This window comes from Hemitrygon akajei, chromosome 5, assembly GCF_048418815.1.
Source record: "Hemitrygon akajei chromosome 5, sHemAka1.3, whole genome shotgun sequence".
In the NCBI taxonomy this organism is placed as follows: domain Eukaryota; kingdom Metazoa; phylum Chordata; class Chondrichthyes; order Myliobatiformes; family Dasyatidae; genus Hemitrygon; species Hemitrygon akajei.
The window spans coordinates 27,581,453-27,605,230 of record NC_133128.1 but is presented as its reverse complement, the minus strand read 5'-3'; the positions used below and the strand labels follow the sequence as shown (position 1 = coordinate 27,605,230).

The 23,778-nt window shown below is 39.8% G+C and overlaps 1 protein-coding gene across 5 annotated transcripts in view; it reads left to right on the top strand.

Moving 5' to 3' along the window:
• eva1c (eva-1 homolog C (C. elegans)) overlaps positions 1-23,778 on the top strand; it is a 116,221-nt gene that overhangs the window by 87,072 nt on the left and 5,371 nt on the right. For 4 of the 5 annotated variants that reach the window (XM_073045084.1, XM_073045083.1, XM_073045085.1 and 1 more), the window contains 2 exons: positions 2,279-2,428; positions 21,223-21,366. In XM_073045084.1, the coding sequence (XP_072901185.1) occupies positions 2,279-2,428; positions 21,223-21,366 (294 nt within the window). The remainder of the gene's footprint in view (positions 1-2,278; positions 2,429-21,222; positions 21,367-23,778) is intronic. The other variant, XM_073045086.1, reaches the window with a different exon arrangement.

Here is a 23,778-nt window from a genome sequence, read left to right as displayed (position 1 = left end):
ATTTTATAGTTCAGATTTAGAGAAATATTAGAGCCTATTAGTCAATACAGTTGTTTCTATTCTAATTTGTTTATTTAAATTTCATCATATCTTTCTCCACATTGAGGGCAACAGGGTTAATTTTTTGACTGATCTCCCTTGTGGGATTTCTAACCAAGAAAAAGCAGACTTCAGATATTTGGTGCTCCATTTCAATAGCCATACGTGTGACAGTGTCCAACTGGAAATGTATCCACTGATGTGTTCTGCATGGGAAGGTGAATGGTTTGTGTGTTAATATTCTTGACACTGGAAATTAGTGGCAACAATCAACAGCTTGTCAGGGATAGGAGTTCAAAAATACAGAGCTTAGCTAGTCAACATCAGTTTTTTTAAAATTTCATCATGTTCCAAATGTATTATAGCCTTCTACCTGCTATGTGATGAAACAAATCTTTTTTCTTCTCCCTGACAGACTTAAGTTGGCAATAGTTACTGCCTTGACAAGGAGCATGTTTATTCTTTGACCATATTTTGTTGGCATAGAAACCTTTTCTTTCAATTTTATTAAAATAGTATCAGACACAAGCACACAAACACATCTACGCACACTCACAATTAATACAAAGACAGGATTTCAGACACCATAGTCACATTTCATATGTTCCTGCTTGTGCATCGTAGGATCTTGCTTTAGGAACTGAAGCTTGTCCTCATTAATTCTTTACAATAAAGCTGGGAATGGAACTTAGATTGAAGTGTTCTTACACAATAGTCTTTCAGTCCTTGAATAGGTCTCATCTTGCTTAAATGCATCCCAGATTTGGCTATAGCTTAATTAAATCCAGATTAAGGCTCTCTGTATCCCAAAACAACAATCTCAGAGATCACCCCTCCTGCTGCTGTTGCAAGTAATCCGATGACTTCTCTGAATGGGATATCTAAGTGCCAGTATTTTTCTATTTGTTCATGGCCTGTATGAGCAGGTTTGACCAAATTCCCAGAAAGGCAAGATTAAATGTACAATATGTGTGGCCATTTCTCTATCTGAGGGGTATGTCTGGAGTGTACTAATCCATTGTATTTTTCACTGATGAACAGTGCTAAGAGACAATCACATAGGCATCTGTTTTGAAGCCAACTGCACTTTAGCTTGTGCATGGCTGGAACTCTGGATCATGTTCTGGTTACCAAAGAAAATGTGTTATAGTACTAAATAGAATGCAAAATAATTAGTGACGATATTGCCCGAACTTTAATTAGGAGAAGGCTAACGCCTAAGAGACTAGGGAATGTGGTTCCCAAAATTGTTCTGTTTAGGATTGTCAGAAGATTGTCAAAGGTCAAAGATTCTAGCATTCAAATAAATGATAAGTGCATTACAACTCTTAATTCCAATTCATTCAGTTGTGTGCAACAACCCTTAAATGACAAAAAAAATCTGAATTCTGTAAGTAGTCCTGTTAAGTGCTAAGCATTTATTTTCACCTGTAATCCCAGAGTCAACAAAAGTTAACTTTTTTGTTTAGTTGCCGGTTGTCTCTGAGGTTCTAAAGATAGAATTTATGAATAATTTAATACCGTTATTATTTTCTCTGCTCTTATAGCATGATAGAAGATAACTATAGATTGGAAGTTGTTTGAATTTTGTCTTGGTCTCCTGCTGTAACTTTGGTGGGAAGCAAATGGAACCATCCTTCCAATGCAGTTTTGAGATATTTATGCAATTCTGTGGAACACTTGTTCACTTCCAATATGAGAAGCAAGCTGTATATGCTGTTGAATTTAAAGACCCCTAATTTTAAAATTTAGAGTTAGATAAAAATGAGAATTCGCTGTGCTATATCTGTGCTAAACAATATCTAGCAAGAACTCAGGAAAGATTAATTTTGTCTGGCCAAGCTCCTTAATTATTTTAAAAAAGTAATATTTTATGACATCATAATTGGACTGTGAAATTCATTAACATTAATTTGTAATGTTTTTAAAGATCATTCCATAAGTGTTCCACACACAAGTGAAACACGAAGTGACAAACTTTAGATGTAATTGATGTGTATGTAAAACATAGAGTTTAATCCTATCATCAGAGCGTGTCACCTGGAAGTGCAGCAGAGTTTAACATATTGCAACACACACAAAGTGCTTCGGGTCTCGGCCCGAAACGTCGACAGCGCTTCTCCCTATAGATGCTGCCTGGCCTGCTGTGTTCCACCAGCATTTTGTGTGTGTAGCTTGAATTTCCAGCATCTGCAGATTTCCTCATGTTTGCTTTTTAACATCTTGCTTTTACTTGCAGAAGAGTACAAAAGCAAATTAGCTTGTGAGGGCAAGGAGCTTGAAATCCGCTGTAGAAACTCTGCATTGATTAATATCTATTCAGCAACATACGGCAGAATGTCAAATGGAAATCAGGTTTGTCCATCAAACCTTAAGTTGCCTGATATTGGTAAGTTATACAGAGATACAGCTTTTCAAGCAAAACTTTATGCAACTGTTGTGGTAAACTATGTGTATACCTGTCTGGACATGCCCCTCTGCTGACTGCTCCTGTGGCTCCTCCCACAAACCCCTGTATAAAAGCGATTGGAGGCACTGCTCTTCCCTCAGTCTCCAAGATGTTGTGGTCACGTTTGCAGCTAATAAAAGTCTATCTTTTGCCTCCCGTCTCCGAGAGTTATTGATGGTGCATCAACTGTTTACTAAAAGAATAACAGCTTGGTTCTTAAAAAGTGGAAATTGGTAAAATTGAAGGGTTCTGGTTTAAGTTTCAAGTCTTGGCTTTTTTTGTTTTGTTTAAAACAATAAAATAAATCAAAATCAACCATGAATTTCAAAGCACAAAATGCGAAGGACAGTTTGCCTTCACTGAGAAGTTGATAGAAGATCTTACTTCACTCTAAGTAGCTTAGGTTGTCAGCAAATTCTGGTAAGTGATTGAATCAAGATGAGTGCCTTGACTTATTCAGGTATATGTATTATAAGAGGCATATACTGACATAAATCTGTGTTAGGTTTGTGCAGAGAGCGATTGCAAGCTTCACAGTGCAGTTTGAAATCTCAGCATGCGCTTTCACATATCCTGTTTTTCAGTTGACTTCCAGGTTAAATAATTCTTCAAAACAGTTAAAGTCCTGGCAAGATATTGTGCTGTATTTGGTGCCTCTGGAGTGGCTAGCATTGTTTATGGTGTCAATTTGTCTACCAAAGTCAGGATCAGCAGCTACAGTTACAGTGTAGTTTGGTGTTGATAATTTGAATTGCATTTCAAAACAACAAAAATTACAATTGTGCAATAACATGAAGATTACATGCAGATTAAACATCAGAAAGGAAAAAGATTTACAAATATTTTTTAGTTGTGTCCATACTTATCTTTTAAATCTAAGTGTAATTGAAAATATTCATCTTGCATATTACTATATATTCTAGATATACAATAGGTATAGAAAGGTTTATAGATATAGAGAGATACCGCACAGAAATAGGTCCATTGATCTAGCAAGTCTGCCAACCATCAACAACTCATTCACGCTGATTACTTTTCTTTTATTCTACTCACATTCCCATCAATATACCCCAGATTCCACTACTCAGCAACACACCAGGGGCAACTGACAACGGGTAGTTCACTTTACCATTCAGCACATTTTTTGGGATGTGGGAAGAAACCAGAGCACCTGAAGCAATCCCTTGCAGTCGCAAGGAACGTATGTAATTCCACACAGACAACATTGGAGCTGGACCTCTGGTGCTGAGGCAGTGGCTCTGCCGGCTGTGCTATAACCAGTTAACGTCTCCAGGCAACTGCTACTTCACAGAATGTTGAAACAGCCTCGTAAAGCACTTCGTCACAGTAGATGTGAGTGCAACTGGGCAATAGTTGTTGAGACAGCTCAGTGGGTGTGGGTACATGTGACCAGCTGCCAGAGGAAGCTGTACTGGCTGAACTAACCTGTAGTGTACATTCCATATTTCAATCTGAATTCCACAAGTGCATCATCTATTGCAGTTCTCAGGTGAGGGGGAAAAAAATTCAGCCCAGCTTATCCTCCTGGCTAGAATAAAATGCAATGGAAAAAAACTCAATGGCTTATCAAGTTATGCACCAGGGGAAAAGAAACAATTTAATATAATGTGAAGTACAGGGAGCTTGTGTTTAGGAAGGCATTTTGCAGTTGAAGAATTTGCAGGCAAACTAGATACCAAATGAAAAAAAAACAGTAAATTTGCCACCACAACTTCAATCTGCTCTGAGGTGCTTCAAAGTTTACCCAATTTTCGTGGAAGCGTGGTTACCGTTGGAGTTAAATATAGAAAACCCAGTAGCAATCTATTTGGAAGAACCAAGTTTAAAACTCTCTGGTCATCGAACAAATTCATAGTTGCAGAAATATTTTTGCAAACATTGTCATTTTGTAATGAATTTATTCAGTAAAGCTGAGATCAATATTCCAGCTATTCCCGTTGTATCATATACAGTGGTTGCTCCATGCTTACTTAATAACTGGCAGCAATTTATATTCTAGCTCTTAGTTCAGTATCAGGAGCTGGCTATCAGCAAAACAGTACTACATGTATCATGTCTGCTTCCAGCCTCAATTCTTCTCTCAGGTGAAAGCTTTGTTGCCCGTTGATAAGCACATGTATGATTCTGTTGCCGGCCATGAAAATATAAATATTTTGAAAACCTTGATGGAAGGATCGAAGGATTTAAATCAAAATTATTCTAAGACCATTCTCAAATAACTTCACAGAGTTATGGACTTGTATCGCACAGAAAGAAGACTTTTGGCTCAACTCATCCATGCTAATCAGGATATCCCGTTTGCCTGTGTTTCACCCATATCCCTACAAACCTTTCTTATCAATGTACCTGTCAAAGTGTCTTGTGATTGTGCCCATCAGTACAGATTTTTCTGGCATCTTGTTACATATACCCACACCCACTGAGCTGCCTCAATGACTATCACTCAGCTGCACTCACATCTGCTGTGATGAAGTGCTTTGAGAGGTTGGTCACAGCCAGAATCACCTCTTGCCTAAGCAAGGACCTGGACCCACTACAATCTGCCTATCACCACAGCAGGTCTACAGCAGATGCAATTTCACTGGCTCTCCAGTCACCCATGGATCACCTGGATAACAACAATACATACCTCGGACTGCTGTACCTCCCTCTGCAAATGGATCCTTGACTTCCTCACAGGGAGAGCATATTCAGTGTGGATCGGAAATAGCTCATACTCCTTGCTGCTAATTAATACTGGTGCTCCTCAGGAATGTGTGCTTAGCCCACTGCTCTATTCTGTCCATACCAGGGGTTCCCAACCTTTTTGATGCCTTATTAACCAAGAGGTCCATGAACCCTAGGTTGAGACCCCTGCTCTACACCCATGACTGTGTGGCTAGAGACACACTCTAAAAGCTTGCCAATGACATGAGTATTGTTGGCAGAATTTCAGATGGTGACAAGGAGAAAGACAGATCAGCTGATTGACAGGTGTCACAACAACAACCCTGCACTCAGCAGGAGTAAAACCAAGTAACTGATTGTGGGCCAGGAAGAGGAAGTCGAGGGAATGCATTCCAGTCCTCATTGAGGGGTCAGCTGGGGGAAGAGAGAGCAGTTTCAAGTTCCTGGGTGTCAACATCTCTAAAGATCTATCCTGGGTCTAACATACTGATGAACTTACAAAGAAGGCACAACAATTAGGAACAAGAGAAAATCTGCCGATGATGGAAATCCAAGCAACACACACAAAGTCCACACAAAATGCTGGTGGAACACTTCATCAGGTCTCGGCCCGAAACGTCGACAGTCCTTCTCCTTATAGGTGCTGCCTGGCCTGCTGTGTTCCACCAGCATTGTGTGTGTTGTTTGAATTTCCAGCATCTGCAGATTTCCTCGTGTTAACACACACAAAATGCTGGAGGAACTAAGCAGGCCAGGCAGCATCTCTGGAAAAGTGTACAGTCGGCTTGGTATGTCACCAAAAACTCTCTCAGATTTCTACAGGTGTGCTGTGGAGGGCATTCTAACTGGTTGCATCACTACCTAGTATGGAGGGGGCAGTGCACAGGTTCAAACAAAGCTGCAGAAGGTTCTAAACTCAGCCAGTTCTCTCCTGAGCACTAGCCTCCCCAACATCAAGGACATCTTCAAAAGTTGATGCTTCAAGAAGGTGGCATCCATCTTTAAGGGGCCCCAAGGTCCATGAATTTTCCTCTTCTCCTTGCTACCATCAGAGAGGAGGTACAGGAGCCTGAAGATGAACACTCAATATTTCAGGAACCCCTTCTTCCCCTCCACCTCCACCTCCACCTTCAGATTTCGGAATGGACAATGAACCCATGATCACTACCTCACTATTCTTTTTGTTCTCATTTTGCACCACTTACTTAATTTTTTTATTATGTATTTCTTATTGTAATTTATAGCTCTTAAACATTGTTGTGTATTGCTGTCACAAAACAACAAATTGCACAACATATTCCAGTGATATATTAAATGTGATTCTGACTCTGAACACCTTCTCACCTTCAATCTATGCCCTCTAGTTTTACACTCCCCTAGTCTCAGAAAGAGTCTGCAATAATTCACCTTATCTATGCCCTTCATACCTCTATAAGGTCATCCATCAACCTTCTAGGCTCAAGGAAAAAAGTCCCAGCTTATCCAGACTCTTCTTCTAGCTCAAGCCCACCAGTAACTGGTAACATTCTCATTAATCCATTCTGCACCTTCTCCAACTTAGTGACAGCCTTCCTCTACGTAGGCAATTAGAACTGCACACAACACGCCAAGTGTGGTCTCACCAGAGACATGTAATTTGTGAGTTCAATAAGGTAAACACAACAAGAAGACCTGCAGCATCTGCTGGCCCTGCAGAAACAAAATCATAAAACCATTTATTTATGCTTTTAAGGCCAGCTATCAACAATCTTTTTGTGGACCCAAGCTCAGATTGCTGCAGACCCAGGTTGGTTCAGCAGAGCAGGCACTGATAGTAATATCAATGTTCTCAATCAACATTGTAATATCAATGTTCTTTTTTCGTTAAATTGTCAAGATCTACAAAAGATAAAGTAACCTGACTCAATGTCTTGTTTTGATATGGGCTGCATAAATGACGGACAATAGGCCATAGTTACCCGTGCAGTGTTTCCATCTGGGCCCTTTCATGGGTTGATGGATCCATATCCTAGTCCCTTCATTGGTGAGCGACTAAGAGAAAGGCCTTTCAATCAAGGGTGTTCTGAGCTGTAACATTACAGCCTGCAGGAAGAGGTTTGCAACTATGTGGATTAGCTTTACCTTGGATAGAACAGATTTTCATTCCCAGCAACCCGGCTTATCCTCTAATCTAGATATAAAAAATAACACACAGTGATCAGAGACCCTGTGTCACCAAATCCGCAGGGCAAAGAAATTTGCAGCAGAGTCCTGGAACCAAGGTGCTCCTATACTAAGAAGGCACGTATTATTTAAAAGTTAGATCCTTTGTTCTGTTCTTGCATGGTATTTTAATAATAAGGATCGAATAAAGTAACAAATTTTGCCCATGGGGGGAGAGGGGATCGTTGCTTGCGCGCAGGAGGGAGGAGAGCTGGGGGGGGGGGAGCTTAGGGGCTCTAACATTTAACTGTTTTTCATTCTTTGGGGGCATTTCTCAGTTTCTGTGGATGGTTGCAAAGAAAAAACATTTCAGGATGTATATTGTATACATTTCTCTGACATTAAATATATCTTTGAACCTTTGAAATGATCTAGCAGCAAGGAATACATGATCAATTACGTTTTCCAAGAAAATTCTCAATGGTGACATAATGATAGAATATTGCCAAATGAGGTCTAATCATTCCAACACACTCTAATTGCCATGGAAACTACATGTAATTGGCATCTTGACCATAAAAGGATTTAGGCCAACACATCAAGTAACAAGACTATGATACAGTAAAGATTGATTTTCATCATTTCTTCGGTACACAGCCAACAATCAGCACCATCAAAAGCAGCTAGTAAAATCCACAGGGATGAACTTTGGGTTCTATTCTGTATTTGGGTAATTTGAAGAAAGCTACATGATGGAGAGACACGTACCTGAGGCACTTTTGGCTCATCAAGCAAGAAAATGCTGTAACAGTAACAGACATGAGGATGGCAGTGTGTAAATGAGTGCACATTTGATTGCCATGCTGCCTTTTAATTACAACGATTTCATCACAGCCGGCACTGACCACCCCATTTTGTACTGAATGCTTCGGATGGAAGTCAATATCCTGAAAGGCCGCAGCAGTTTAGCAAGCTGGCACAGCTTAATGCTAGCCTGCATCTTTGAAAGAAAGGTCTATTTTTGTGCACTGCAAGTCCTGGCAGTTGCTCGAAGAGTGAACCTGACACTCTTTGGTTCACCACCCACTATCATTCACCCACTCTGTCAGCAAGGATACATGCCTAACATCCATAGACTTGCACACACACTTGGAACTGCTGTAAGCCTTAAACCGGGAACTTGTAGCTTACACACTGCTAACTATTCAGCCATTTCAGAGAACAATTGTACAGTACTCACTCCCACGTTTCCCATGCAGGAATAGTGGCACACAGCCAGAGGCAGGAACTAGATTTTATTTGGTAATGCTTCTGTAAAGCACCATCGCGTGTGTGGGGTTTTTTCTGCCATGAATGCTCGACATCAAGGCTGTTGATTCGCAGAGCAGAATGGATTTTCCAGTGTTGTCACAGCTGTCTGGTAAGCAAGCATTCAGCAGGTTACCAGGATCACTGAAGCATGGTCTGGCAGAATTGGCAGTCACTCCATGCAGCCTTAAACTGCTGACCTCTCTTTGGAAGTCAGCCTTCTTCTTTCACCAGCGCCCATGCTTCAGACTGTCACCTGCTGTAGCCATTATACTGTTGACACTTGTGTTAAGGTGGTGCAGTCCACAGCCAGATCTTCTCAGCCTAGACCACTTGAACTTGTCATGTGCAGTCTCCAGCACTGAAAGTCAATAACCTTTCACCAACAATGCTACATCTATAAGGGTGACAATGTGTCTGTGGTGAACTACATATACCTGTCTGGACTGCTCCTGTGGCTCCTCCCACAGACCCCTGCTGACTGCTCTTGTGGCTCCTCCCACAGACCCCTGTATAAAGGCGATTGAGGCCTGATGCCCGGCCTCATTCTCCAGGATGTAGTGTCGTTCATTCTTCCAGTCAATAAAAGCCGATATCTCGCTTCTTACGTCTCAGAGTGAGTTATTGATGGTGCATCAGTGTCGACGTTCCAGGGCAGGAGAACCTTCACTACAAGCACATATGGTCATAAGCTCATTGCAGTGTTGCAACCAGCAGAGCTCTGCCTCACAGAACCAGCAACGTGCGTTCAATTTTGACTTCCAATACTGACTGGAGTTTGCTTGTTTTCCCAGTGAATACATGGGCTTTGCCTGGATGCTCTGCCTCCCTCACACATCATAGAGAGGTGCTGGCAGATTAACTGCCGCTGTAAGTTCAAGTTTATTGTCATTCAACCGTACACATGTATACCGCCAAATGAAACATCGGTCCTCTGGGATTAAGGTGCAAAACACAGTACATATAGTCACACGCACCACATATAGTTACAATCCACCACATACAGTCACACAAAATTAGCACAAGTCCCTGAGTGGAATGGCCTGAAAATTGACAGATTGACATAAAGTGCGAGGTGCATGTCTATGTAAGACAGGATAATGTTACTGACATTATTATAATAAAACAAGCAGTCATATAAATATGTGAAATAGCCGCATGCAGTACTGCATTATCTGTGCAAAATGAGAGTGTGTCCATGAGTTGGGGAGTGAGGGGGCAGGTCATTCAGGCAGGGACAGTAGATTTGTCCCTAGTGAATCAGGCAAGTAAGGGATAGGTAGTAGATGCATTAATGGGAATGTGAAGAGAAAGGTTTGCAATAAAATTTAGTGGGAAATGGGACTGGGATTGCTCCCTTGAGTTGATATGTACTTGACGACTGAATTGGTCTTTGCTTATATTGTCAGCAAATGTGGAAACTTTTTCACCAGTGTGTTTACCTACAACATATTCGAGCTCTCAGGACACTGATAATGTCTGTGAGCACCAGTGAAACTGTGTATAAATTAAATAATACAGAAAATACTGGGAATGCTTACCTGGTCAGGCAACATCTAAGGAGAGAGAGGACCTTTCAGAACTGGGATTAAACAGAGAATGGAAAAATGGTGGTGAGAACAGAGGCAACACACATAAAGTGCCGGAGGAACTCAGCGGGCCAGGCAGCAGCTGTGGCAAAGAATAAACTCTCAAAGTTTTGGGCCGAGACCCTTCATCAAGACTGAAAAGAAAGATGAGAAGGCAGAGTAAGAAGGTAAGGGGAGTGGAGGAAGAAGTACGCGAGTTCCTCCAGCATTTTCTGTGTGTTGCTTTGGATTTTCAAAATCTGCAGATTGTCTTGTGTTGGTGAGAACAGAAGGCAGCATTTGTGGTAGAATAGACGGCAGGGGAATCTGACAGACGTGATGCTGGAACCTGCCGGAAAAGCATAGTGAATAACGAGGAATGGCCACAGGAGGTGTAAATAAGAGTAAAAATACTCTCTTGTAGAAGCCATCAGTATTGAACTGGGTCCCTAGAATCTACCGAACTACTTTCTCAAAAAGGAATGGTATCTGACTCAGATGACTTTTATTGAAGTTGGCATGCAGGATTGCAACATCAGTGATGGAATAATATTGTGCTCATGGACACAAATGCTTGAGTTTACTTTCCCGCATATGGACTGCTGACAGAAAGGATAATGACTATTTGTTAGTCGTCAGTCTCCAATATATTGAATAAAAAATGTAGAATATTCCACATTAGATCATTTTCTTAGAATTTGTAGCACTAAGGTGTGCCCTGTTAAGACATTTTCCTCACCCTATCAACTCAAAACATTTTGCTCTGTAGCTATTGGATGTGTCCTGATAAAGGGGCAGATGTGATTTTGATGAACAATGATGCCAGCAGTGTTCTTTCTTAAGGAGTAAAAATGAAACAGAATGATAAAGAAGGAAATGGGAAAATCAAGTCAAATCAAATACACAAAAGAAATAAAGGGACATAGAAAGATAGGGTAAGGACGGAGAATTCTATGAGCTGTAAGAAAATTAAGCTTTAAGTTTTAAAATCCCTAATGTCACTAAGCACTTGTGGGAATGATATTTCCAAATTTAACTTGTTCCTTTTTCAGATCAGAGCAGTTGTATGGCATTGCAGAAACATCACTGAGACAAAGGTTAAATTGTATCATGATATTAATGGACTTCCAAGTAATTAAGAGAGATCTTTCTTACTTTCGGTGAGGATATATCTGTCAGTGTCCATTATCCAGCCATTGCCAACCACTTAAGTAAGCATATTGCAATTATATATTAAAATAATGAAAGTAGTTGCCAAATGTATTTTCATCATTTTGAATTATTGCAACCCAGGACACATTTAACATCCCAAATTGCTCCAGAAGACATTAATTTAAATTGGTTCAAAACCTCATTCAATTGATTGCTCTGTTATTAAATGCACGTAAGTTGCCAATAACTCAAAATGGACATTTAAATATCTGAGACTTGCTGAATCTAGCTTCGCTTCTTATACCAGGATGAGGCTGCAGAGCCCACAAAATTCATACAGTCAACCTTGGCATAACATCAGCAGGAGTAAAGAATGCATATTCATAGCTGGTCTACATTCCACCACAGTCACAGGCATACACAAGGTGGAAACGGGCAAGTGGAAGTGCTCTGTAATACCCCTCAATAACCACCTTCAAAATTGTGCAAAATGAGGTAAGGAGGGCAAAGGCACATTTCAGGAAAATTCAACAAGCAGTATTTCATGCAGATGACCTCTGGTTGATTACACTCTTAACCAGAAACAGTCAAAGCTCTGCCAAAGCTAGCTCAGGATTTTCCAGCAATTGAATTGACTTTTTGTTAAGTATGTTGCCATTCCAAACTGAGCCCTGAACTAACTGAAAGAGTCATCAAGGGATTACTTGAGTTTAAAATAGTTAACAATTTTTTGTTTAAAGGAAGGCTCTTTGTCGCTTGAGTTTATGTTGAGTCTTTCAATTCAAAAATACAAAGAAAATATGAGAAAAAAAACAACCGTCACTGAGATGTTGAAAAGATCATGCTGTTTCTTTATACAAGGAAGGAAGCTGAAGCTATATCCTGCTGTCTTTACTCTCCATATACAATTGATGTCACATCCACCAACCCCCCCCCCTCCCAACCCTCCCCACACACACAGCTACCATTTTTCTCTGGATAGCCAGTAGTTCAATACATTTGGAATTCTGTGCTGTTAAGCATGTAACTGGTGTATTTTTAAATGAGAGAAAAGCATGTTTTGTTTACCCAAAATGTTACTGGCATTGTTTCAAACCCCAAGAAGAGTGTTTTTTTCAAAATAACTTGAGAATAGACACATTAGACACAAGAGATTCTGCAGATGCTGAAAACCTTAAGCATCACATACAAAATGCTGGAGGACTCATCAAGTCAGGCAGCGTCTATGGATGGGAATAAACAGTTAACATTTCAGGTTGAAACCCCTCATGAGGACATTAGAAAATGTTTTATTTTAAATATAAGTTTCAAAGAATGTGCATTTGCCAATATATTAAAAGTGACATTCATGCACAGATTTAAAGGAATTTAGATCAGGTAAATCATTTGGTTTAAACTCCAGATAAAGAAAAAGATAAAGTTTGTCATCTAAACTTGCCTAAAGTATTTTTTGATATCAGATTCTGAAAAATACTGATTTAGAACTACGGTCATGTAAAGAATTCGATTGACCTTGTTCCCATTGAGTTCCTTGTAAATTGTGTAATATTCTGGCAAGCATTAAATCAACAGCAGTGATAAAGTGGACTCCTGAGGTCATTAAAATACTTCAAGGAAGTACTTTAGCAAGGAGCCATATTGTTCAATGAAGTAAAATAATACAAGCAGAACAAAAAAAGTCAATTTTAGAAAAAACACATTTTAAAAAAGATGGGAAAGAGAAAACAGGTCACTAACTTGTTAGCCTAACGCAAGTAGAAGGAAAGCCACTGGAATTTGGAAAGAAGGATGCAATAATGGAAAATCGGGGAAAGAATAATAGAATTGTACAGGGCAGCATGAAAAGGAAATCATATTTGAGTAATCTATTAGTACTGTTTGAGAATATGATTGAACAACAGTTAAGAATAAGTCATTGAATATGCTATATTTAAATTTTCAGAAAGCTCTTGATAAGATATGGCAATGTGAAAGTATAAGGGAATTGAGAATCAGTTAACACAAATAAAACAAACGGGGATTTTTTTTTCTCACACGTTGCCAGGATGTGACTAATGGATTACCACAGGGATCAATGCTTGAGTCCATTCACAATCTGTGTCAGTGATGTGACCAAGAGGACTAAATGAGCATTTCGTAGTTTGCTCATGATTATATAATAAAACAAAACAAAGTGGGATTGTGAGCATGAAGGAGAATGATAAACAGCTAGCCCGCCATGGTAGTGTAGCAGTTAGCGAGGCACTTTACTGCTCAAGGTGATGGAGTTTGGAGTTCAATTCCAGCGTCCTCTGTAAGCAAGCTTGAAAGTTCCTTTGAGTGGGGGTTAAATCCTTGAGATGCTGGGCTGGGCTGAAAGGGCCTGTTCTGCACTCTGTCTCTAAATAAAAATATAAACTGGATCACAACATGGTAGGTGGGGATATTGGAAGGTATCTACCTTGGTGCACAAAACAGTAAAGTTGCATCTATTTTTTAATTAAGAAGGCAAGTGGTATGTTGGCCTTCACTTTGACAGGAATTTAGTAAAGGGGTAGAGATGTCATATATGCGGCCTTGGTGGGACTGCGCCTAAAGAATTGTGTAAAGATTTGATCTTCTTATGTAAAAAACTGCATATTTGAAATAGAGGAATACAGCAAAGATTCACTAGACTGGCTGCAGGTATGGTGGACTGCTGTGAATGAAGAGATTGAGAAGATTAGGCCTATGTGCTGTAGAGTTCCAGAGAATGAAAGGTGATCTAATTGAAACTTACAAAATTCTTAGAATTGAACAATAGGATGTAGGAAGGATGTTTGCAGTAGCTGAGGACCTTAAAATCAGGCATCAGAATCTGAGAAGAAGGGATAAGTGATGAAGGACTGAAATGAGGGGTAATACCTTCTTGAGTGGTAGTGAACCTTTGGAGTTCTCTGCCCTAGATGACCATGAAAGCTCATTTATTGAGTTCATTCAAAACAGAGGTTGATATATTTCTGATTATTAATGAAATCAAAGGAAATGGCACTGAGATAGAAGACAAACCATGATTTTGATGAATGGTGCTGCTCATATTACTTATGTTTCTTGTATAACAGAGAATCTTGTAATTAATCTTATTCCCCTTCTACATAGTAGAAGATTAGCTAAATCTTCCATCAAACTGAAATTCCTTGAGGTCATGTTGGATTAATGTGGAATGTTTCAACCCGAATGGCTGATGGGGCAGAGAAGTAGCATCACGGGTCTGTGTTTTCATTTCTACATCAGACCTTTGATTTAGTGCTGATATTGGTTGCCAATATCTCTATTAGAGATTGAGAATGTTTACTATCTTCTATCTCTAATATTCTCCCCCTTCACTGATGCATATCAATTTGTTATTAAATACTGAATTTTTGTACTGTCTGTTTTGTACACTAAGCATCAGGGAAATTGTGCAATTGGATTCATACCACAATGCCAAATTTTTTGAAGAGAATAGCTGCTTAAAACAATATGTTAGCTCAGACTGGTCAACATTATTATAGTGACACCCCTATATTGTGGAGGTAAAAGGTTAATGAATAAGTATGAATAATGGTACCTTTCAAGGTATCACATGGTAGGCTTATTCAGAAAGTCAGAAGGCATGGGGTCCAGGGAAGCTTGGCCAGGTGGATTCAGAATTGACTTGCCTGCAGAAAGCAGAGGGTCGTGGTGGAGGGAATACATTCAGATTGGAGGGTTGTGACTAGTGGTGTCCCATGAGGATCGGTTCTGGGACCTCTACTTTTTGTGATTTTTATTAACTACCTGGATGTGGGGGTAGAAAGGTGGGTTGGCAAGTTTGCAGACGACACAAAAGTTGGTGGTGTTGTGGATTGTCAAAAATTGAAGAGAGACATTGATAGGATGCAGAAGTGGGCTGAGAAGTGGCAGATGGAGTTCAACCCGGAGAAGTGTGAGGTGGTACACTTTGGAAGGACAAACTCCAAGGCAGAGTACAAAGTAAATGGCAGGATACTTGGTAGTGTGGAGGAGCAGAGGGATCTGGGGGTACATGTCCACAGATCCCTGAAAGTTGCCTGATAGGTAGGTAGGGTAGTTAAGAAAGGTTATGGAGTGTTAGCTTTCATAAGTCAAAGGATAGAGTTTAAGAGTCACGGGGTAATGAAGTAGCTCTATAAAGCTCTGGTTAGGCCACACTTGGAGTACTGTGTCCAGTTCTGGTCGCCTCACTACAGGAAGGATGTGGAAGCATTGGAGATTTACCAGGATGCTGCCTGGTTTAGAGAGTATGCATTATGATGAGAGATTAAGGGAGCTAGGGCTTTACTCTCTGGAGAGAAGGAGAATGAGAGGAACATGATAGAGGTATACAAGATATTAAGAGGAATAGATAGAGTGGACAGCCAGCGCCTCTTCCCCAGGGCACCAGTGCTCAATAAAAGAGGACATGGCTTTAAGGTAAGGGGTGGAAAGTTCAAGGGGGATATTAGAGGAAGGTTTTTTACTCAGAGAGCGGTTGGTGTGTGGAATGCACTGCCTGAGTCAGTGGTGGAGGCAGATACACTAGTGAAATTTAAGAGACTACTAGACAGATATATGGAGGAATTTAAGGTGGAGGGTTATATGGGAGGCAGGGTTTAAGGGTCAGCACAACATTGTGGGCCGAAGGGCCTGTACTGTGCTGTATTGTTCTATGTTCTATGTTCTAAAAACAATGGAAGAGAAAGAAGAAATTGTGAAGTATAAAACATATCACCAATTGTTATCACTCCAAATTTATCTGAGATGAATTTTACTGAAGATGGGATAACTTCACAACTTCACTTGCCCCATCATTGAAATGTTCCCACAACCTATGATATCACTTTCAAGGACTTTTCATCTCATATTCTCAAAATTTATTGCTTATTTATTTTTAAATTATTGTTATGATTCTGTCTTTTTTTTGTATTTGCACAGTTTGTTGTTTTCTGTAGGTGCACCTAATAAAGTGGCAACTGATTATAACAAATGTAAGTGGTAATAAAATGAGCAGAAAAGTCCACATTTTGCAATTATTGTAATTGTCCACATCCACAGTCATACAAACATGCATTCACTTTATGCTAATAGTGCTCAGCCTAGCTTGAGATGTACATATTCCCAATTTTGTCATTCATCCTTAAAACACATTGCATTATCGTGACTGATTAATTAATTAATTGAAGACTATTTTTAATGCACATCTCAAAATTCATTGTACAAATAGAGAAATTAACAATGTTTGGAAAATGACAATCGGGTTTTTCTAAGTAATGCCTGGTGAGCTGAGGATTTCCAGCATTTTTTTGTTTTTGTTAGAAAATGCCATCCATGCCCACTCTTGTGGAAATCAGATCACCGGGTCGCAGGGTCACAGAGGTACAGCACAGAACAAGCCCATTGGACAATCTAGCCCATGCTGAAACCATTTAAGGTCATGCTTCCGCTTCCTGCATACAGGCAGAGATTGAGGTGTGGGCGCACCAGTAGAGAGGACCATGAAGGGATGGCCAAGGGAGAGTGAGGAATGTATATAGGATGTAATGTTAAAATTGTACTAGGCATTGGTAAGGCCGAATTCGGAGTATTGTGTACAGTTCTGGTCACTGAATTATAGGAAGGATATCAACAAAATAGAGAGAGTACAGAGAAGATTTACTAGAATGTTACCTGGATTTCAGCACCTAAGTTACAGGGAAAGGCTGAACAAGTTAGGTCTTTATTCTTTGGAGCATAGATGGTTGAGGGGGGACTTGATAGAGGTATTTAAAATTATGAGGGGGATAGATCGAGTTGACATGGATAGGCTTTTTCCATTGAGAGTAGGGGAGATTCAAACAAGAGGACATGATTTGAGAGTTAGGGGGCAAAAGTTTAAGGGTAATTTCCTTACTCAGAGAGTGGTAGCTGTGTGGAATGAGCTTCCAGTAGAAGTGGTAGAGGCAGGTTCGGTATTGTCATTTAAAGTAAAATTGGATAGGTATATGGACAGGAAAGGAATGGAGGGTTATGGGCTGAGTGTGGGCCAGTGGGACTAGGTGAGTGTAAGCGTCGGCACGGACTAGAAGGGCCGAGATGGCCTGTTTCCGTGCTGTAATTGCTATATGGTTAAAGCGGTACCTGGACTATATTCATCAATGGATCTGAATGACTATGCCACAGGCATCACCAGTTTCTTCAAGAGCTGTGTGGATGAGCGTGTGCCCAGGAAAACATACCAAGTCTTCCCAAACCAGAAGTCCCTTATGAACCGGGAGATTGTAGCCTGCTGAGGGTTAGACCTGTGGCCTCAGGACTGGCAATGCAGGGAACTAAAAGATGTCCCGGTATGACCTCCAGAAGGCCAACATAAGAATGAAGAGGCAATTTTAGAGGAAGCTGGAGACATGCATGGACACTGTATAGCTGTGGCAGGGCTTGCATACCACCACCTCCTACAAAGTGAGAACAAATACCATAAACACCAATAAATATCACTCCCTGATGTGTTTAATTCTTATGCATGCTTTGAGAGGGAGAAGAATTCCATGTGTGTGTAAGTATGCACAACACCTGATGACTCCATGCCAGTTCCGAAAGCAGCATCAGTCCTAGAGGCTGACTTCAGAACATCCTTCATGGGATGGCATCAGGCTCTGCTGGCGTACTAAAATGTGCGCTGACCATCTGGCTGAAGTTTTCAGGGACATCTTCAGCTGCTGAGTTCTGCAGTCTGAGGATCCCACGTGCCTCAAGGTGGCATCCGTTATACCAGAGCCCAAGAAAAGCAGGGTGGCCTGCCTCAGCAACTACCATCCAGTAATGCTTACACCCACATTACCCACTGTAATGAAACGTTGGTTATATTTTCAAATAAACCCCTGCCTCAGTAAGGACTTGAATCTGTTTCACTTCAGCTTTCCACACAATAGACCTGCAGCAGGCATTATCTTAGTGGCTTTCCACTCTGCTCTTAACCACTTGGATAACCAGAACACACACGTTAGGCTGTAATTCACTGCTGCCTGTCTTGTGAGGAAAGGCTGAGTGACCTAGGGCTTTTATCTTTAGACCGAAGGAGATTGAGGGGTGAATTGATAGAAGTGTATAAGAAGATAAGGGGCATAGATAGAGTGGTCATCTGGCAGCTATTTCCCAGGACGGCAGTGGCTGATATGAGAGGGCATAGTTTTAAGTTGATTGAAAGAAAGTATAGAGAGATGTCAGAGGTAGGTAACTTACACAGAGAGTGGTGGGTGCTTGGAAGGCACTGAGAGTGTTGGTGGTAGAGGCAGTTGTATTAGGGAGGTTTTAGAGACCCTCAGATCGGCATGGATGAAAGAAAAATGGAGAGCTATTGTATGTGAGGGAATGTGTTAGATTGATCTTGGGGTAGGCTAAAATATCATCAGCTGAACAGCCTGCACAATGCTGTACTGTTTTATGTTCTATGTAAGCAGCAAAGACAAGCAGGAACCTTACTAAGGATTTCATGATTGTTCCAAAGACGTACATGAAACTAGCAAATTGTCCTGAATCCTTCAAGGATAAAAATGTTTCCTTTCTGCTTTATGTTTGCTCAGAATGGCAACTGAGGTGTGGGTTTAATGACACCAAGAGGGGAATTCAGGGTCATTACAACTGCGCTGCATTTTTTTATACATAATGTTGCTAAGGCATTACAACCAGTGTCAAAGTGATTACTTGTTAACCTTGGGTTTGATTCAGGGCCAAAACTGATAGATTTTTTATTCACGAATTCCTGAGGAAACAACAGCTTTTAATTAACAAAGTGATGGAAAATCTGATATGGCCTGAGGGGAAGGAAAAGATCTTTAATTTATTCATTTCTGTTTCCAGACCACAGATTTCAGAATCATCTAATCTGGAATATAGATCCAGTACAGCAGTAGGAGGTGTGAGCCTAGCATGATAGTGGAGATGCCAAGAGAGATACCAGGGGCACTCTCTCTCTCTCTCTCTCCCCCCCTCTCTCTCTCTCCCCCCCCTCTCTCTCTCTCTCTCTCCCCTCTCTCTCCCCCTCTCTCTTGCTCTCTTACTCTCTCTCTCCTCTCTCTCTGTCTCTCTCCCTCTCTCTCTCGCACTCTCTCACTCTTTTACTTGTTCTCATTTTCTAATTATATTACAAACAAAATGGCATTTGGATTGGATGCAGATCTGATTTTACGTTATAAAAATACCTAAAGCCTTATTTTCTTGTTAATTCAGGCTGTTTTTTTTCTGAACACATCTTTTATTTTTAAGAACAAAACATAAAGTATTATCTGTAAATTCTTGAAGATTTTGAATTCTGTTGTAGATTCTATTCCACATGGTAAGGATTGCTAATGTATGTTTATCAAAGCTGTACTGGTATGCAAACGATAATACATTACTTCAGTGTTGCCAAAAGATTCACAGGGCAGACGGCATTTTTAAAAAATCACCAGGAAATTCTAAAACTATTTTGTTTCATGTTGATTTCAGTTATTTAACAGCTGATAATAAGCTAAAGCATTGCGAGACTGAAATTTTTTTTAAAAATTGCAAATGCTGGAAATACAAAGTAAAAGCAGAAAATGCTATAACTACTCAGCAGGTCAGGCAGCGTCTATGGAAAAAGAAGCGGTTAATGATTAAGTTCTAGGGGTTTTCACCAGTTCTGATGAAGAACTCTGGACCTGCAACATAAGCTGATTCTCTTTCCACGTATGCTGTCTAGTCTTGTGAGTATTTTCATGTGAGACCATGCTTGAAATGGTCACATACTACATGCTGAAGTGAAAATATTGAACACTACTTTGGTGATGTTGGAGCAGATGTCGATTTGAAACAAAAGCTACTCAAGTTAGATAAAGTCTGCAATATAACTTAAGCAGAGCATCAGTATTGTAAACTGTACTGAGGAGCTGGTACAGACTTAAGGAGTTATCTGAGGGTCACATCACAGACATTAGGATGGAACAAAAAAATTAGAGTGCAAGTGGATTTGCAACATTCTGCTAATAGACAGGTTTTCAATCTTAGCTGGAGAACAGCTCATGTTTGAGAAAAAGTGAGGAAAGGATTTAAACTTTGTATGTTGTGAGTTTTGAGAGAGAGGCAAGGAATGACACAAGCAGGCTTATTGTTGTTATAATCCATGACAATGGTTTGTTGGACCACTGTCAGAAGTTCTAACAAAGCTAGTAATTAAGATCAAATTATTTATAAGTGAATTAATCTCTGGCTTTACAGATTTTTTTGCATTCTCCATGTAAAAGGGTGAAAAAATGTGTAATTTTAATGATGAATACACAAAATACTCTAACCAACATATTTTTATAAAAAGGCATCCTACTTGATAGCACATTGTTGCTTCTAAGTACCGTCTTAATAGTGGGCATATGAGGTGGCTTGTCCAAGATCTTGAAATGGCCAAGACACTTTCCTAATTTAGCTATGTATCAGTTGTGATTAGGAAAGAAAAGAAAACTTAGGACATTAAAATAAACATTTCAAAAGGCACTGAAAAGGTGAAAATATTTTCCAAGTACTCAAAGAAAGTAATATAAAAAGTATAGTCCAAAATGTGGTCTGTTTGGATTTGCATTCATTGTTAGTCCTCTTCCATTAATTCATTCACACACAAAAATACCCTTTTGGTTGCATTGGCAAGACCAGAGTCATTGCGGTCTCTATACAAGACCATAAGATATAGGAGTGGAAGTAGGCCATTCAGCCCGTCGAGTCTGCTCTGCCATTCAATCACGGACTGATCCAATTCTTCCAGTCATCCTCACTCCTCTGCCTTCTCCCCGTACCCTCATATATGTGACTCTGAGCCCATTTGAAGATACATTAAGAGTTTACTTACATTGTTTGTGCATTTGTTAATTTATTTATTGTCTTCCTGTATTACAGAGTGTTTGTCACATACTGCCTTGGAAGTTGTAGCAACAAGCTGTCATGGTAAACAAAACTGTAAAATTGTTGTCAGCAGCCACGATTTTGGAGACCCTTGTTTACCTGGAATGCAGAAGTATCTCAGTGTCATCTATATATGTGGTAAGAATAAGTCATTTCAGCATTAACGTATTTATTTTGAGGGAGAAGTGGCTGCGACTTTGCAATAGATATTTTTTATTTACTTCTGTGAGATTAGTGTAGATAGGCATGGCAGTTTGCATTGAGCCAATAGACTAAAGTGCCTCTGTCTCTGCCAATTCAAAGTATATTATATCTTCATATTTCACTCTGAATTGTAGCTCAAATCTCTGTGCTGCAATTTCCCACACCAGCAACTTCCTATTCTTACTGATAGCTTTGATGTTGTGTTTGCCTATGTCATAACTGATAGGGTTTAGTACTTTTGATACAGGATCTCATGGGATATTGAATTGTTGAAGAATTCAGTGGGCCTCAGTGTGCTGGGAAATGCCAACAACACATAAAATTGCATGTCTTCCTCAGTGCAAGTGACACCAAGTTTGGGAAATGCAGGCAGACACGCTGGCTGAGCTTCACCAATGATTCGTAACTGTGTTACGTGCTGAACCTGTCGTGGCAGAGTGTGTACTTGCTGCAATTTGCCACCAGCTGTACCAGGGAGCCTGCCAGGTGAACCTGTGGCAGGTTTAATCTGACACAGCCCCAGACGGAGAGGAACAGTTGCCAGGGAGAAGGGTAGGATAGTTAATACACAGTATTTCATTTAAAGTTAATTCTACTTCCATGTTTTTATTTATTTAAAAGTACTTTTAAGTTAACTTGATCTTCACTTTTGTAAACTTTTAATCATTTTATTTTTAATTGTTTCATTTGTTTTTAATAGCTTTCAAATAATTTGACTGTTTTGATGTCAGGAAAATTTAGCAGCATTTAAAATAACAAGTTGATTGGTTTGCCAGTGGTGAAAGTTCTGTCAGGTATTATGTGATGACATTATGTTACATAGCGTGCTTGGCCTCATCTGTGAGGTGTGGATAGCAATCACCAGCAAGTCAGCATCAGTGCTTCCACAAAAGATTGTGTATAGGTTAGCAGTGAACATAAATAACTTGCCACTGACATTGGCAATGAGCTCCACACTCTAGGATTACTAATAATGACCAGGAAGCTAGAAGAGGACCATGAATGGGTAACCTATCCTTCTCAATGGCAGAGTCCAGCACTTAAGTGTAGCAAAAGGGGCTGAAATGCTTGCAGTCATTCCTCAGCCAGATACATTGAATGAATGATCTTTCAAACCATAAGACATAGGAACAGAATTAGGCTATCTGGCCCATTAAGTCTGCTCCACCATTTTCATGCATAAAATATTTTCTAATATATGAGTTCCCAAACCAAAGTGAAAATTAGGCATTTAGGAACAATAACACCTGCAAGTTCTCCCAAAGTCACATTGCTAATCAGATTTGCAAATATATTGTTATTTTTGGTGGATACCCCTTGTCAAATCATAGTACTGGTGTGCCTTCAAGGGCTGCACATTTCTGGAAGATAGCTCACCATCCTCTTTTTAGGGATAATTAGGCTTGGGCATGAAATGCTGACCTTGCCAGCAACGTTCATAATCCACATGGGAATAAACTAATTCAACTCAATCAGGCAGTTCGTGAAAATCTAAATTCTTCCTTGTTTTATTATCCTTCGTTGGAGGGCTTACTTTATCATGCTGAAGAAATATAGTTCTGTTAGACTGTTCAATAACTGCGTGCTTGTGAATGAGGAGTTTTATTTAGAACACGTCAGCCAACTATGAAGGCTGTAATGTGATCTCATGGATATAGATCTGCAAGTCAGCCTTCAGAACTGTGGTTGATTATGATGACAAATTATTACTTTAAAAGATGAAACAGAATGATCTAAACGTTTGTAGATTGGTGAAATTGAAATAAATGAAGTAAGGCTCCTGAACCAGTTTCTGCTGATTGTAGTTAATTTATATAACAATACCAGTGATTACCTGTAGCTCTGCTACCCCTCACATCACTGAATGACATGTTCAGATTTACATGTCATAATGTTATTTATTTGAAAAATTCCTGTAGATGTATTCAGTATTTTTTAAACCACCAGTATTTAGGCATGTATAGTGTTAGCAATATTTTCAAATGAACAGCACTTTATCTCTTCTTTAAAAATGGTGCGATCAAATTAAAATCTAATATCGAATCATTTTGTTTTGACAATATCATTATGAAGACACACACATGAAGACATGATTATTTTCTTTCAAGTAAAAAAGTTCATCCCTTTTGACTTTTGAATGTCTTCTAGAAAGTGAAAACATTTGATCTTTTCATGTTACAGTTATGATTTTATATACTTAAAGAAAAAATCTCAAAGGACCATGAGATCAGTTTCCATAGAGTCTCATATTTTTATCCACCCATGAGTCTAGAGGAGGCATATAAAAGGGCAGATTAAAAAGTATAGGGAGATTGAGGGAGTTTGTATGATGGGAAAAAGCTTCAG